Source organism: Falco biarmicus, chromosome 7 (genome assembly GCF_023638135.1).
Source record: "Falco biarmicus isolate bFalBia1 chromosome 7, bFalBia1.pri, whole genome shotgun sequence".
In the NCBI taxonomy this organism is placed as follows: domain Eukaryota; kingdom Metazoa; phylum Chordata; class Aves; order Falconiformes; family Falconidae; genus Falco; species Falco biarmicus.
This window is the reverse complement of record NC_079294.1, coordinates 71,267,554-71,283,970: the sequence shown is the minus strand read 5'-3', so window position 1 is coordinate 71,283,970 and position 16,417 is coordinate 71,267,554. Positions and strand designations below refer to the sequence as shown.

General features: G+C 45.7%; 1 protein-coding gene across 9 annotated transcripts in view; it reads left to right on the top strand.

Annotated features, from left to right (window-relative positions):
* Nucleotides 1-65: 65 nt before the first annotated feature.
* Nucleotides 66-16,417, top strand: part of PPCDC (phosphopantothenoylcysteine decarboxylase) — a 29,606-nt gene continuing 13,254 nt past the window's right edge. Inside the window, exons 1-6 of one of the 9 annotated variants that reach the window (XM_056346388.1) lie at nucleotides 66-248; nucleotides 876-1,015; nucleotides 2,186-2,352; nucleotides 7,732-7,827; nucleotides 10,894-11,022; nucleotides 13,064-13,232. In XM_056346388.1, the coding sequence (XP_056202363.1) occupies nucleotides 2,200-2,352; nucleotides 7,732-7,827; nucleotides 10,894-11,022; nucleotides 13,064-13,232 (547 nt within the window). In that variant the 5' untranslated portion in view covers nucleotides 66-248; nucleotides 876-1,015; nucleotides 2,186-2,199. Of the gene's footprint in view, nucleotides 249-792; nucleotides 1,016-2,185; nucleotides 2,353-7,731; nucleotides 7,828-10,288; nucleotides 10,558-10,893; nucleotides 11,023-13,063; nucleotides 13,233-14,567; nucleotides 14,993-16,417 lie in introns of those variants that run through there. The other 8 variants (XM_056346387.1, XR_008823010.1, XR_008823008.1 and 5 more) reach the window with 8 other exon arrangements.

Sequence of the window (16,417 nt, the reverse complement as noted above, 5' to 3'; positions counted from 1 at the left end):
CCGTGTCACCGCCCCGCCGCGCGCGCGTGCGCAGCCAGCGCCGGGCGGGGCCGCGCTCCCAGCGTGCCCTTCGCCTTCCGGGGCGCGGCGGGGGCGCCGCCCCGTTGCTGGGCGACAGCGGGCGGTGAGGCGGGACGGGGCTGCCGCGGGAGCAGGCCGCGGCTGGGGCCCCGCCGTCGCTGAGGCTTGAGCACGGGGAGTTGTCGCTCTCCTGTCCCTCCTGCCCGCGCTCCGTCGTGCCTCTACCGGTATATAAACGTTGTTTGTTTACGTTTTGGAAATCCCCGGGGTTTCTCGGTTCTGTTCTCTGCCTCAGCGGCCTTTTGGAGCTGTTCCCAGAGTAACTGAGGCATTTAAAAAGCTAATAAGATAGCTAAGTAGGCCTATAAACTGCTTGCTTTGTATTGGCTTCCTAGCTGGTTCCCCAGAGCTGTGTTAGGATAAGAGGGAAGTGCAGCCCAGCGCCCTGCACTTTTGTTTTATTGTTAATAGCCCTTTTTAAAAGCTGCCTATTAAAAAATAATGTCTTATTCCCCAGGCTTTAAGATGTGTATGCTTCAGTGAATGAATTGTCATCTAGTAATCGTAAGGGAAGTGGATGTTTTCCTTGCTGTGATGGCGTTAATTTTAATTAGATATAGATAAACATGTAAAGTGCTGCAGTAGTGTTGAAATCACCTAGCTAATGTGCATGCTGCATTTCCTTGCCTCTAATTACTCTTGCTAATCAGTGCCTAGAAGCTGAAGCTGAAATGGTGCTCTTACCCTAGCAATATTTTTATAAACACACAGAGAAACCTCAGGGGCCCGAGTTAAGCACATTAATTCCAAGCAGAGCATGGAAAAAGCGTGTTATTGCTGTTGTGTGGCAGCAGATGGGTGCGAGGAGGTTAGGAAGGCTGTTTGTGCTGGTGCGCCTGGGTGTGCAGGTCAGACCTCCGTGGAATTGCTGCACAGGCATGAAGGATCCTAAAGTAAACCTGCCCCTGCATCAATCTGGGGAGTGACCGAAGGGGTAAGTTCCTCTCTTTTGGAATCCGGCCCATCACCCCAACATCCGAGTTGGGACCGAAAACAAGAGCAGCATAAACACCTCTTTTTTTTTTTTTTTTCCTTTTTGTTCTACCCAAAATGCTTCCAAGTAATACTACATATTATGTATTATTCCAAGTAATATATATATTATATTGCTCTGAGTAACTAGGATGTCACTAAAAAGGAGCAGACTACTAAATCTCTAGATTCTTTGCTAGAAACATGCTAATCTTTCCTAGAAATGCGTTTTTCAGATTTTTCAGGAAGTGAATTTACCCTTTGCTAATTACTTGTTAAGCAGAGACGTTCACATCAGTTCTGTGGAGGAACGCTTTTCCTCACAAGAACAGTAATTTGCGATTTATCGGTATGGCAGCGGCACAGGGAAGCTGGGAGGAGGCAGGAGAGCTGAGCTAAAGCTGCTGGCTCAGCCTGCCTCCCAAAGTGGCTACGACGCCCTGCAGATTGCTTTGCTTGGCGCCGCTGGAGGAGCGAGCAGTTCTGACTTTCACATCCCTGAAAACGTGTTTTCAGTCAGTGGGCTGTTGTGTTCTACCTCTTATTCACTGTTTTGTCTTTTTCTCCACCTAACAGGGAGTTATTTCCAGTGCTGCTGTAAATATGTAGTGATACACTAGGAAGTAAGGTGATAATGCTTGCCTCAGGGCCCCCAGATTTTTAATTATTAAAATGCCTCCCTGCATTTGTTACTCACCAGAGAGTGCGAAGGGAAACCGACTTAGCAGGGGGTTGCACGTCTTCCCAGCACTCAGTGTGATAGGTGCGTTTATTGTAAATTCTGGACCATGTTCAACATGTAAGAGAGTATCTTTGTTTTGGGGGCTGTGGGCTTTACCAGAGCACTTTTGTGGCCTGCCTGCACAGGTTTTAGCATTCTGTTTACCAGTATCTGAGAGAGAATTGTAATTAAACAGAAGGAATAGGCTAGTGCTATGCTTAAATGTCTGCTGATGATTGGAAGCTTTGTGGATCAAGGTCTGAGTGTTCATCCTCAGGCTGAATTACTCTGGGTACTTCATAGTCCAGGCGTAGGTCCCTGTGCTCAGGGATGTGTCAGTGTTGGGGTCCTGCTCTGCTAGCCTTGCTCAGAGGAACCGTTAGTCAAGTGTCTTTGTTTGTGTGCTTGTAGCGTTTGATTGGAGCATGGAGCCCTTCTCCCCACCAGAACTAGGGCTTCCTGCAGAAAAGAGCTCACCTGTGCCGGAGAAAAAATACCATGTCCTGGTGGGTGTGACGGGAAGTGTGGCTGCCCTGAAGCTGCCTCTCCTTATCACCGAATTGCTGAAAATCACTGGGGTGAGTAAATCTCTTGGTAGAGTATTGTGAAGTTGCTGTTACCCTGTTTCTCTTTTTGAAGAGAGTTTACATGGCTTCTGTTGAAATGAAATGTTTGTTCTGGCTTTGAGCTCTTAAGTTTGAAAATTTTTTTGGGGAGCATTCCTCCTGTTTTTAAAAATAAATTAAGACTTTTTCCTATAATTTCATACTTATCTACACTTAAAAGTTAGCTTTCCATCAGGCTTAAAGAGCACTAAACACCCCTGGATGTTTGCATAAACAGACATTTAAATTCTGGAGTATGAAAGTACTGTTGTTCAGCTCAGCTTGCTTAATTCTCTCAAAAATTATTAAATAGCTGTTTGTTTGTGGGTTTTTTTTTTCCCTGGAATATGTCCTTGTCAGTTGAATTATCAGATCTGGCTACAGACACAGGTGATGTTTTCTGGAACTTGAAATCTGTCACTAGGATACTGTGATTTTCCATAGGTGAGATATGGAGATTGCAAAGATGTCTGACGAACAAAGGGAAACCAGATCTTGTAAAAACAGAAGATACAAGCTGCTATATGTGTCTGTGCATTGAAGTTTTTTACTAGTTTATTGTCTGGAATAACAGAGGTGTCCAGCAGAGGCCACTGGTGACTAGAATCAGGCAGGGAACCATGCTAACTTTTGCTGTAGAATAAAGTTAGAGGAAAATACAGAAAACCTTTAGCTTTTAAGAAATGGAGCAAATGTTTTGGAACAGTGAAATGAAAGAGTGGCAGGAGCAAGAGGGTGCACTTAAATATGCAGATATGTTGCTTAGAGTTCTTAATGAGTATCCTTTTGGATGATTTGGGAGGCTTTACCTTATAGTTAGGTACATTAATGTAGAGTTAGAAGTGCAAACCCTGAGTAACTCTGACTTATCTGGCTCATATTGATATCCCAGCTGGAAAGGGTACTAAAGATTTGGTGATCTGTTGGGCACCACTTCTGCCAGCTGCGTTGGCGTTGTGGATTGCAAAGAGGGACCTCAGTTAATTTATTATGTGACCTGAAATGATGAGTGAGGCCAAAGGTCCTAGGCCTAAGTAAGAAGGCCAAAGAAAAATGATAGCAAGGAAGGGGGCTGACCAGGCCAGAGCCAGGGATATGCACCTTCTAATCCTCTGTCTCTTGGATGGGCTTTGCTGTTGTCTCTTTTCCTTTGCTCTTGGTGCTTGGAAGATCCTTCTTTGCAGATGACAGGAAGAATGTAAATCATCCACTACAGGAATCTAGGTCAAATGCATTCCTTCTCTCTGAGCATTTGATTCATAATTAAAAACTGCAGGTGGCTGGACCTCAATTCACTGTGAAGGCCCATAGGTTTTGTGACATCCGTTGCGGGCTTTGTGGCCTCTGATTTTAGGCTTTAGTTGCATAAAAAGCAGAACTGAAGTGTCCAGTCCAGGAGCTTGTAGTACTTAATTTATTAATTAAAGTTATTTACTCATTCCTGATGTGATTTTAAGACCTGATCTGAAGCCTGCTGAGTCAGTGTAATTTTTCCATTGAGTTTGTTAAGTCCTGCACAAGCCTGTTGCATCAGTTTCTTTACTGATGGAACAGAACTTTAAAAAGCCATTGGTAGAAGCAGGGCAGGAGCAGAGGGAGGCTTTGACACCAAAGGAGACGTGGTCAGCAGCTTGAAACCAGACTGGTTAGTTTAAATTGATGTTTTGGCTGAAATGATCTTTGATGAACAACTTTGCAGTGTGATTTTGCACTCATTAAACTTTAACATCTCCTGAGGGTGGTAATGGATGTGACTACATCTTACTGCCTTTTGTTTAACCTCTTTGAAGATCTAGGAAATTCAGACGGCATCAGTTTACACCTTTCAGGTTATTACCCTTGCACCTGGTGTTGTGGGTAGGCAGCACATAGTGTCTGGTCAAGATGCTGTGGGTAGCTCTTGTGGCAGCGCTATGCTCACACGCATTGTCTCAGGCTGATTCCCAGAATTTTTGAATGGCCTGGCACGAATAAGATGACAAAAATCATATTGGCAGGATATTGGTTAGTCATAAAGAAAGGCAGCAACAGACTTCTCTGTGGGTGGAATGTGTTGCTCTTGAAGCTACAGGACATCATCTGGACTTAAATCATGTCACGTCATTTCATTGTGCTCCTACCAGGTAGCCTCTGCATCAGCTTGTAGTTGCCATTTAACAGGGAAGCTACTCATTCTCTTCTGCAGCAGTTGTTACCAAAGCTCGGTCTGTCCATAAAGATTTTGCTGTCAAAACTGAGAAACTTGTGGAAAAAAAATCACGCACACATGCCCTTAACCCCGAGCAGAAACGGCTGCCACGGGAGAATTCTCTAACAGAGACTGACAGTATTGCGTGAACACAGGACAGCAGTTTTGCAGTAAAGTTTATTCTGGAGAATTGACTTAAGTGGTCCAAGTAAAAGAGCTCTAAGCAGTCTCCAGTAAAGGAGTTTCTGAGGGTGGCTAGACTGCCTTTACTGTTTAAGCAGAGATACATCCACAGGCAAGCTGAGGGTGTGCCAGCTAAATAGAAAAAACTATGTAGGCTAAAGTGATCTTGAGAACACTGATCTCTTTCCAACATAGCTGGAGGGACTTGAAGGACTTGCTCAGAACAAGGGAATCAGGAGCCCACCCCAACAGAAAACCTTAATTAGGGAGAATATTTGACTAATAGAATAACTTTCTTGGGGGAATGGTGGAGTCATCACCACTCGGAGTCCTTGAACTTCCCTCTGGTATGCTCTGGTTTGTAGTGGGTTGGATGCAGGATGTGATAGCCAGCTATTCCCTATTCCTGTGCTTATGCTTCGAAGAAATATCTATTTTTTTAAGACTGGAGATGGTTATGCAACTATCTTTAAAAAAAAACAAACAAAACAGTGTCTTCTGGGGATTTTTATGTGTCCTTAGAGGGGTCTTTCTGGTGTAGATTAGAAAATTTTGAATAATGATGCAATTGAAGTAGCAAGTGACAAAATATGTTGTCTGGTACATCAAGTTGTATCACCTAAAAATCCTTATACCGTTATGGCTAACTGTAAAATAAGAACACCACTAACAAACACTCCTGCTGAAAACTTTTGGTGCAGACCTGGCCTACTGGTACCATTTCAGAGAGCAGACGTGCCCCTTAAACTGCACATTGCTCTTTAAAATCACCAAATAAATAGTAGTTTGCAGACTGCGAGGTTAACACCTCACTGAAGCCCATGGCATAGCAGAGCGCAGCGTTAGCACCTTTGTGGGTGTTGCTGCTTGGCTCCAAACAGCTTCCTGTGAGGTGAGGTTAGTATGGAAACAATACGGTCGATTGCTGTGAATATGATCTTCACACTTGAAAGCACTAGAAGTGCAGCTGTGATTCCAAGTTAGGGTCACCTGAAAAAGAGCAGACGTTTAGAAGAGGCAACGAACCAACCATATAGTACCAAATACTGGTGTTAGGTGCAGCTATATTTTCCCATTACTTTTTCTTCAGGAAATAGGTAAAATTACCAAAGACCATGATGTGCTAAGGCTGGGATTTTCCACTACTCCCAGCTGTTATTCTAGTCATGTAGGGTGCAGATAATCAACACTGCTCCATTCCCAGTTCAGTAGATAGTGTTGGGGAGATAGGTTAACATGTTTTGTCACTTCAACCGCTGCTGTTGAAGATAGCCTCTTGGAGGTTGGAGGTTTTCAGCAGTTGGTTTTAGCAAGAGTGCACAGAGTGAGTACTTCATCAGTTTTGTACCTCAGGCCACAGTTTCTAGCAGGAATGAGTTGTTGGTGAGGTTGGTTTCTCCCTGTCTCTGTTGGGCTAATAGAGCCACGCAGTGGGTTGCACTGTGAACTGTTTGAAGGAGCAGATGGTGGTTGGAAATGGCCAATAACAGTGAGAAGGGTTATTTTTCACTATAATTGGTGGCCTGAGGTGCGTCTTCCACATTACCAGTCTTTTCGGAACGCTCCCCCCTGCGTGTTCGCCTGTCTATTGACTGATTTTAAGGTACATCCTTGGAAGGAATTGCAGTTGGAAATACAGTTTTGTGTCCTGCTCAGGTGATCAGCGCATGCAGAGCTGCTCCAACACTGGCTCTGCTTTGGGGCTGATCCTGGGGTGTGTAGAGCACCTCTGGTTCACTGCATGTGCCAGGCAGCAGTTCGTGACATTTGTCAGAGCTACAGCTTTGAGCAGGTCATGCAACGAGTAGAAACTAGGGAGAAAACCCTTTTTTCTGTTTAAGATTTCTGCGGGGGGAAATGAAAGGTTCTCATGTCTTAGGGTACCTTAGCACCTCATAAGTGTGCATGTCAAATAAACATCGAAGAAACATGATAGGGTTTCCCCAGTATATACCATTTAACTGAAGGTTCCACTGGCTTTCAAGAAGGCAGGCAGGTTTATCTCAGATTTCTGAGAACCTTCATATACTTTGCCCCAGCCTCTCTTTCCTTTGTGGAAGCTGCTGGGTTACTGTTTTGGTTGCACAGAAACCCTCTGAGTATACCTACATAGATGTTTTCCTTTTTCCAATGTCTTACCCTGTTACCCTGATAGGACAGATAGCTGGAAGATACAACTCTGACTTGCTTCTGGTATTTTTACCCTGGCTGGAGCAAATCTGATCAACACGGTTTTAAAAAGCAGTATCCAGTAATCTGCAGCTACCTCCCCCCAGGAGATCAGAGAGAGAGAGAGAGGCAGGGGCAGAAAGCAACAGAGGGGTGCACAAGGTGGTCCGTTTCACCAATAAATAATTCTATGTTTTCAAAAGCAGCTCTTGCTTGTGCAGCAGAGGCGGGCTTGCTTTGCACTGGTGGGGCTGAGCCCCAACTAACCTGCTTGTCCCTCAGCAGTTCTTTTGATCACTCAGCACTGTGCTTTCCCTTGGCACAGAACTTCCTCTTGGCTGCAAGTGTGGGAAGAGTGATCCTGTGAGTGCTGTGTAGGCATGCCACCCCTCGACAGTCCTCTGTGCTGTGGTTAAGGGAATCCACTGAGGCAAGATGCTCTTCTGCTCCCTTTGGCAGGCATATTTTGAGATTAAAGGACATCTTTCACAGAGTTTTGGTTTGCTGCTTCTTACTGTCTCTTTGAAGTTCTGTGCAGAACTGCATCTCGTTCTGACCTGCTCTGTCCTCTCCGCTGTCCCCGCTGTGAACTGGCCATGTGAACGTGTTCAGCAGGCAGTGACTAATCACCTGCCCATTTTAGGGTGGCATGAAATGAGTCTTTGGCTCTCATGAATACCTGTGGTGTCCTGGCCTTTCAACCATGAATAGGGGAAGGTCCTCTGAGAATGCACATAGCTTTCAGAATCTTTGCAGGCTTTACAGGATTGTCCACAAATCTAACCATTGGTCTGTCTTTCTTTTCTGATTAGCTCGAAGTGAAGGTGGTCACTACTGAGAGAGCAAAGCATTTCTATGATGTCCAGGAGATTCCTGTCACCCTCTATAGCGACGAAGATGAATGGCAGGTGAGTGGTTCTTCCTTAGGAGACTGCAAGGGCTTCTGTCCTGTCCTCACTAGCCACACGTCTTTTAATTCAAGTACTTTTGTCATGTACTTGTGCCTTCTACTTCCAGAAGGGCAATGAGTTGCTTCAGAAAAAACACAGGCTCCCTGGGGGATTCACTTAGTTGTTCAAGCACTGAACAGCAAACAAAAGTGCTCCTCTATGTTTCTGTGCAAGAGACCCCATTTATTTATTTTTTAATCCTGGGCCAATGCTTACTTCTTTGTTGTAGTGATATGTCTTTTGAATTGTGTCTTCCAAAGAATGTGATTCCAACCATGCTGTAAATGAGGAAGGAAAGAAAGGCTGCCCTGGCTGTACCGGAGGATTTTGTACTGCCCTAGCAGACTTGCAGCAAGCTATGGGGGTAGAAGTGGTCTCTCACCACCCTGTGCTCAGCTGCTATCTGCAGCTCTGAGAGCAGTGTCAGGAAATGTCAAGAAAGCCGCTGCAGAGCCGCAGTGAGGGTGTTTGGTGCTTGTCATGAGTCATATTTGTCACGAATGCAACAGTTTAATTCTCCTTAATGCTAAGTATTCTAAATCTGCAGATATCGCTGACAGTTGCAAAACTACTCACGCTGCTTTAAAACTCAGCCTGGTGTCTGGCTGGGTGACCTTGTGCTGGTAGGGCCACCCTGGTGTGGTGGTGCAGAGGAAGGCCAGTACCTGGATATGTCGTGCACCAGTATGACACGTGGCTGGAAGTCAGAGAGCTTCTCCTGCTGGGAGTAGTGTTTGTCTGTTGTGGTTTAACCCCAGCCAGAGACTAACGCAGCCACCCACTCACACTCCCCTTTGCAGCAGGACGGGGAGGAGAATTGGGGAAAAAGGTAAAACTTACGGGTTGAGATACGAACGATTTAATAACTGAAATGAAATAAAATATAATAATTGCAAAGAAAAGGAGAGAGAGGAATAAAAACCAAAAGAAAAAAAACAAACGATGCACAACACAATTGCTCACCACCTGCTGACCAATGCCCAGCCACTCCCCAAGCAGCAATCAGCCTACTCCCCCCAGTTTATATACTGAGCATGACATTCTATGGTATGGAATATCGCTTTGGCCAGTTCGGGTCAGCTGTCCTGGCTGTGTTTCCTCCTGCTTCTTGTGCACCTGCTCACTGGCAGACCATGGGAAACTTGAAAAGTTCTTGATTTAGAGTAAGCATTACTTGGCAACAGCTAAAACCGTCAGTGTGTTATCAACATTATTCTCATATTATTCTCATACTATATCCAGAACACAGCATTGTACCAGCTACTAAGAAGAAAATTAACTGTCCCAGCCAAACCAGGACATTATCTCAGAGGTATCTGCATCTGTGCTCGTGGGCATACATGGAAGAGCCATTCCAGTAAGGGATACCTCAGTTGTCAGGGCTGTGAACATCTCTAGACCTTGTAAAATGGCTTTTTCTCTTCACTACAGTTTTGCTGACATGCTTTGAGAGTCCCTGAGTATGAAGAGTGTATAAACATTAACATTTATTTTTCTGTATGTTTTATCTTTACAGTACTGATCTGGGTACAAGGTGGTCTGCTCTTTACCAGTGTCTTGCTAATGCTCTCCCATGTGAGCATCACTTTTATGTGGAGAGAGGCAGGCTAATGGCAATGGCCAGGAAGCTTTCCTGCGGGTCTAGGAGATTTCTGAGGAATCCTTGGTGGCGTGATAGAAGGGGTGCAAGTCGGGCTTTGAGGTCTGCTGGCACACTGAAAGCAGGCATGGAACCCTTATAACATGCTGTTCTGACATAAGGATGGGAATCACAGAATGGTGTGGGTTGGATGGGACCTTAAAGATCACCCAGTCACACCCCCCTGCCATGGGCACTGACACCCCCCACCAGCCCAGGTTGCTCCCAGCCCCATCCAGCCTGGCCTTGGGCACTGCCAGGGATGAGGCAGCCACAGCTGCTCAGGGCAACCTGTTCCAGCGTCTTGCCAGGGAAATAAGCCCGCCTAGCATCTGTTTGTGAGATATTTCACTCTGAAAATAAAGCTATGATTTTCAGCGCTTCTAGAAAACGTAGAAATGAGCGGAGGAGCTGGGAAAGGTGTTAGGAAGCACCAGCTTTCCGGATGCTGTCTTTTTGTTGTGGTTTCCAGTGACTCAGAGAAGGAACAGTTTGTGGCCCTGATGTGCCTCTTGCTGGCCTGTGGTTGTGTGTGTCCTCTGGGGATTAAGCACCTGATGCTGTTTGCTGCTTCTCTTGACGTTTTCCCAGTTAACTGCGCTCTTATGAAAAGACCAGGCCTCTCCTGAGCAACTTCGAGTTTTTGTGAAAATAGAAATATTCACTTAAGAGCCAAGAGAGGAGGAAGGTACTCAGCTGGCTAAACTTCATCCATCCTAGAGAAAACCAACAGGACTGTTCCCTACTGTACTTAGGAGGGTTTACTTTGCTGCTGTGAGTATGTGTAGGGGTGCACATCTGAATTGAAAGTGACTTGTGCAGTTAGGGGTCTATACCTTGTTAAAAGACAGTGGTCAGTTCACTTCAAAGAAATGCAGAACCTATAAATCACATGGTTTCCTCAGGAAACGTGACCCCTGATTTCATCCTGTCTGGCTTCAGCTGGCTGATAGGATGGAGCTCTTTCCTCCGCTCAGATATGCTCTTACGGACAATTCTGAAGCTGAGGGATGATAAGAATGGGAAGTGGATGGGGAAAGCTCTTTCCTGTGAGTTGATATTTGTGGTTGTTGGACGTGTGAATGGTCTTTGTGTGGAAAGGATACCCATTTGTAGAGCACCAAGTGTGTCAATGCCATCCATTAGGCGTGCTTCCGAAACGTAGCTGCAAGACGGCCTTCACTGGAGGAGGTGGGGGGAATCGGAAAAGGGAGCACTGTGCCTGCAGTCCCTGGCTCCCCGTTCTGTCAGGTCTTGCTTGATGTGAGAGTAATTCTTTCTCCTTAAGTTTCCGTGGTGGTTACTAAGGTGGGATTGATGAAGTGCCTGTTGTTCACAGTGGTCATTGTGAGGGTTTGATAATCTGCATCTTGTCTCATCCGCAGCTGTGGAAAGGTCGTTCGGACCCAGTCCTGCACATTGAGCTTAGGCGGTGGGCTGACCTTATGTTGGTGGCACCTCTTGATGCAAACACGCTGGCAAAGCTTGCAAATGGCATCTGTGACAACCTGCTGGTGAGTAACCAGAGCTCTGCCTGACAGTTCTCTCGCCTCCCAGTGTTAGACTGTCTGACCTTTCTTTCATGGAAACTCTTGTGCTTCTGCAGCATCGAGAACAGTGAGATTTGCATGTTCTGCTCTCACTTTGTGTGTTTGTCTCTCTCTTCCTTCAGTATCGTTCCCCTGTTCCTTCTCAAATAGTCGTTCTTTCCTTCCCTGGCTTACATCTCTTTCCACTTCTTGGCTCTGTCAGTCTCTTCCATTGTTTCCCAGTCCCTGCTTTATCTCTCTTGATTTTTTTGATGGGTGGTATTTTTTTCTTTCTACCTACACACACGCACGCGTGCACACACACACACCCACCCCCTTGCTCTAACTTTTGGGTTTCTCTCTGCATTTTTTAGATGCAATCTGGAAAGACACCTGTGAGATCAGATAAAACTGTTTACTTCCTGCTACCTCACCTCCTCCCTCACCTAACTGCATAGCACAGAAATTCAAACATGTTCACAATTACTTACCTTCCAGTTTCAGCTACAGGGGATTTGGCTTGTTCAGACTTGTTTTTCTGGTATTAAAAGTGCTCTGGCTCAAAGGCTGATCAAAAAGTGTATTAAAAGAGAGTGTGCTTCTCTGCTAGGTGATGATGACCTTCAGTGGGTCTGAACACTTTGTGTCCAGGTGTTAGGTCTTGATTAGGGGAAGGCATAACCATTAACCACCCAAAAGATCTGCCAGGGAGCTGCAGATCTGCAAAGCTGCTGTGGCGCATCGCCCCTCAGTGATGCAAGCAGGCAAGTAATGCAAGAACTAGGAACGGAGGGCAGTGCATCAGCTCTGGCCAGGGAGCCCTGCATGACCACCTTAGCTGTTCAGGTAAGAGGAACTGCATATAAATGAACAAAATACACCCAGAGCAACAGCTCTTATTTGTATGAGTAGATCACTGGAGATCCCAGAGAAGCCAGAAAGAGCTGTGGGAGGGACAAGAGCAATGTCTTTTCCTGCTGGCTCCGGTTGGTACTATAGATGTGATGGTGGTAGCAGAGGGAAGAGCTCAGGAAGGATGTTAGGTATGCGTGGCTTCACAAACACCTGCCAGTCTTTTCAGAGAGCTTGTGGAGGGAAGAGGTAGCTCCAGCAAAGGCAAGCAAATGCTGGAGGTGCTGCTTGGCAAGTTAGAACAGATTCTAGCAGACTTTCCTGTGCTGGGAAGGGTTCAAGTCATAGGGCGTAAAAAAGGATGGGCAGGGTTCTTGTAAGTACTCGGTGATCTGAGCAGAGACCCTGCACCAGGGGCTGTGGCTACCTGGGAAGCTCCCTTTGCATGATTTAAATGCTGCTAGGCCTAGGAAAACTGATGGAGATTGCATTGAGAGCAGTCAGCATTTGTCTTTTTAGGGAGATGAGGTGATACTGGATTATCTGGAAGTTCTGTATTCATGAGGAGTCAGATATGATTCCCTGTAGCATGCAGGAGCTGCTAGGTGGTTCGTAATCTGCCAGCATCTTCTGCAACAGCCCAGATGTGTTCGTGTTATCCTCTATTTATATTCTGGAAGCAGCAGTGCTTCCCTGGTGAGGAGTTATGGATCCAGTTGGCATATCATTTAAAAAAGATTCACTTGCCAACTTTTTGTGTTCAGCTCTGCAGCTGGCTTATCTGAAGTATTGCCTGGGGATTTCTTTATGATATGATCTGTGGCCACCCCTCAGCTTCTCTCGGTCTCCCACACGGGCTGGCAGTCTGCACTCTTCGTGTTTCAGCTTGGTTTGCTCCAGCAATTGGGCTGCTTGCTTGGCCCCAGGCCAGAGTAGGGTGGGATCTATCCTCTTTGTAGCCCCTCTCATCTTTCTTGCCTGTCAGTGATGAGCTTTGCTGGAATGTAATACAAATTAGTATCAGCCCTGTGGGTCTGTCTGTGGGTTAGTCCAGCTGCACTGACAGATTGAGGCGTTTGGCCCTCCAATGACGCCCAGGCTGGGAGATTGCTTCTGTGCAGCGAAGTGATGAGAAGGAATGAGCAAAGACAACCCGTCTTGGCTTCTTTTGCAGACTTGTGTCATCCGTGCTTGGGATCTGAGCAAACCTCTGCTCTTCTGCCCTGCTATGAACACGGCCATGTGGGAGCATCCCATCACAGCTCAGCAGGTGGAGCAGCTGAAAGGCTTTGGCTACACAGAGATCCCCTGTGTGGTGAAGAAACTAGTGTGTGGAGATGAAGGTCAGTCCTTTTGTGTGTCTTCTGACTCTCTTCCTGCACAAGTGCTGCTCTTGTTGTGAAGGGATGTGCATTCTTTTGCTGTATGGCCTGTTGAACTGCAGGGAGCAGGTGCTCACTGCCAGCGTTTTATAGAAACAAACTGAAGCTTTGCCCTGTGCTAGCTGATATCTATTATTCTTGTTCATTAATTTTTAAGTAGTCTTAAGAGACCATCCAAACCAGGCTTTCAAATGAGCCATTAGATAGGCCTGATATTTAAAAGAAATAACTCATTCAAGCAGAGAGTAGATCAAAGAGAAGGAAGGCTTTGTGGTGAGCATTAATAGCCTGGGATTTGGGTGTCCTGACCTTGCCCTCTACTGTGAGTGTGGGCTGTTTTTATCATGCCTCGGTTCTTCATCTCTAACATAAGGATAATATCTTATCCCTGAGAGCAGACAGTGAGAATAAGTGCTTTGCAGACGTGGCTGAGGGTGTAGCAGGGCATGCATTTAACATTTGTTGTTTGTTGCCTGGGTTACTTTTAATCTTCCCAATCGAGTTTTGATTTGGGGTTTTGATATCAGACTTATCTGTGAAGTGAAAGAGCGGGGTAGGGACAGTTGTCATGCTCAGCTTCAAAAAACTTAACTTGCAGTGCTAAGACATACTACTAAAACGGTCTCATTTGTTTTTTAGGAGCTGTTTTCAATGGAAGTATTTTGACTTTTGAAAGTTTTTGAGAAGGGGTTTTAGACAAGCAATTTAGATGAATGGATTCGTTTTAGTCAAAATTTTCTTGGACAAACTTTCTGTAAAATGTCACCCAGTTCTAGACACACTGCACAGTAGTATACTCATACTTCTGTTTAACAACCCCAACTCTAGCAGAATTTTAACCACTCTGTCAGATAGTTCAATACACAGTCGGTAGTGAAGACAGGATGTTAAAATGTTTTTCATGGTTAAATTCTAGGGCTGGCTTAGTTTCTGAATTCTTGGGTAGGTGCAGTGCTTCTAGAGAGTGTTGTTTTGGAACTGAATAGTGAGAAATATTTACAGTTAGGTAAGTGTAGTCAAGTAACTCAGGCATCAGTTGAAATATCCTGGACAACTATGCTTCCGCTGGGATTTTAGACCTGATTACATCAAATTTCTTACGTACTTGTAATAACATTAAGGGAAAATGCCCAAAAGAGGTTGTTCTGCGCAAACATTTTGGCAGAAGTGGAAAGGCCATCTGGCATAGCTTCTTTTGTCTTTTATTTTTTCCCTTTTTGCACATGTATGCAGGATCTCTATTCCTGTAGTAAGCAGCTGAGTGCCTTTTAATGGGTCATGTGCTTGTTCTTGCAGGTTCATGTACCTGAGGCAGAGCTGTGGTGTTGTCATCCCTGTTTCACAGACGGGGATCTGAGATGTACCAGGGCCATGTGAGTTGACTCACCAGCACAAATGGATTAGAGTTGGATGGTGAACGTGATTTCCACCTTCTGCTGCTCAGCCCTGCCCCTTTCCTGGGGGTGCCACCCTTGCGACAGGGATATGTGAGCCACATGAGAAGCAGCATGTGCATTGCTGTGGTTTGTCGCTCAGAATGGCAAAGTAAACCAGCACTGACTGGGAGTTACCTCATTCCACCAGCAGTCATTTGGGAGCCGCTTCACACGCAGTTCATCTGTCTCTGCTGTGAGAACAAACTCCTGAAGGAGCCTTGGAGAGGGATGGTACGAACAGCTGGGGCAGTAGTACCCACATGTGACTGGACTCCACTTGTGCTTGTGAGTCAATTCACAACAAGATATTCCTGTTGGCAAACACCAGGACTTTCCTGGCAGTATGTAGGAAAAGTATGGCAAAGCAGTTGTCGTGGTTTAACCCCAGCCAGCAACTAAGCACCACACAGCTGCTTGCTCATTCCCCCTCAGTGGGATGGGGGGAGAGAATTGGAAGGTTAAATGTGAAAAAACTTGTGAGTTGAGATAGAGTTCTAGTAATTGAAATAAAATAATAATAAATTATAAGGAAAAGGAAAATAACTGAGAGAGAGAAATAAAACCCAGGACAGACAAGTGATGCAAATGAAGACAGTTGGTCACCACCAACCGTCCAATGCCCAACCAGTCCTCGAGCAGTGACCCCCTTGCCAGCCTTCCCCCCAAAGTGTTTTTGTTCAGCGTGACGCCGCATGGTATGGAATATCGCTCTGGACAGCTGGGGTCAGCTGTCCTGGCTGTGTCCCCTCCCAGCTCCTTGTGCATCCCCAGCCTACTCGCTGGTGGGGCAGTGGGAGAAGCAGAAAAAGCCTTGACTCTGTGTAAGCACTGCTCAGCAGTAAGAAAAACAACCCTGAATTATCAACACTTTTCTGCACAAATCCAAATCGTAGCCCATACTAGCTACTATGAAGAAAATGAACTCTATCCCAGCCAAAACCAGCACAGCAGTAATGGACTCCAGGTCTCTGAAGACCCAAGACAGTCTCCACCACTGACTTTTTCTTCTCTTCCCCTCTTTTTTCAAGCCTTTCACACCAAGGCCTCTTCTTCCACAGCAATTTCAGTTTTGTGGGTTTCATCCACACAGGGGTTTGCCCAGCTTCCATCCAAACAGTAGGTAGCAAAGCTCACGCATCTGGTGCAGAAGAAAAGAGATTCAGTTTGCACCAGTTTTGTCTGTTGACATTGTGGTTTGTCTTGCTACAGAAGAGGTTTATCTTCCTCAACTGATGTGGCTGGTCTCACCTGAAATGGGCCAGATCCTGACTGTCACTGAGTTTCTGCATTACAAGCATTGCCTAATTAATTTTTCTTAGTAAATGGGTGGGTTTAGACATAGAGTCTGGCTAAAAGAGAGTTAAAATAACAAATTGAGTTGACAATGAAAATGTTTCCTTGATTGGATAGTTAGATGTAAGCTACCAAGGCTGTTGGCCTTGATGATATCCATGTGCCACAATATAAAGAGAGCTTTGAGAGGTGCTGTGCCACACATGGGCCTGCAACAATCTGCCTTTGCAGAAATGTTTCCAAACTGCTGGTATCTTCGTTATTTTTGGCTGGATTTGTAGAGCCTGGCACACTGGAAGACTTCTATCTGTAGGCATGAGCTGTGCTGTCACAGGCTGCTTAGCAAGATTTTCCTCTGCTAAACCTAAAAATCCAGCTGTGAATTGCCAAAGATGTTGAGGAAGCAGGTGGTGGAGG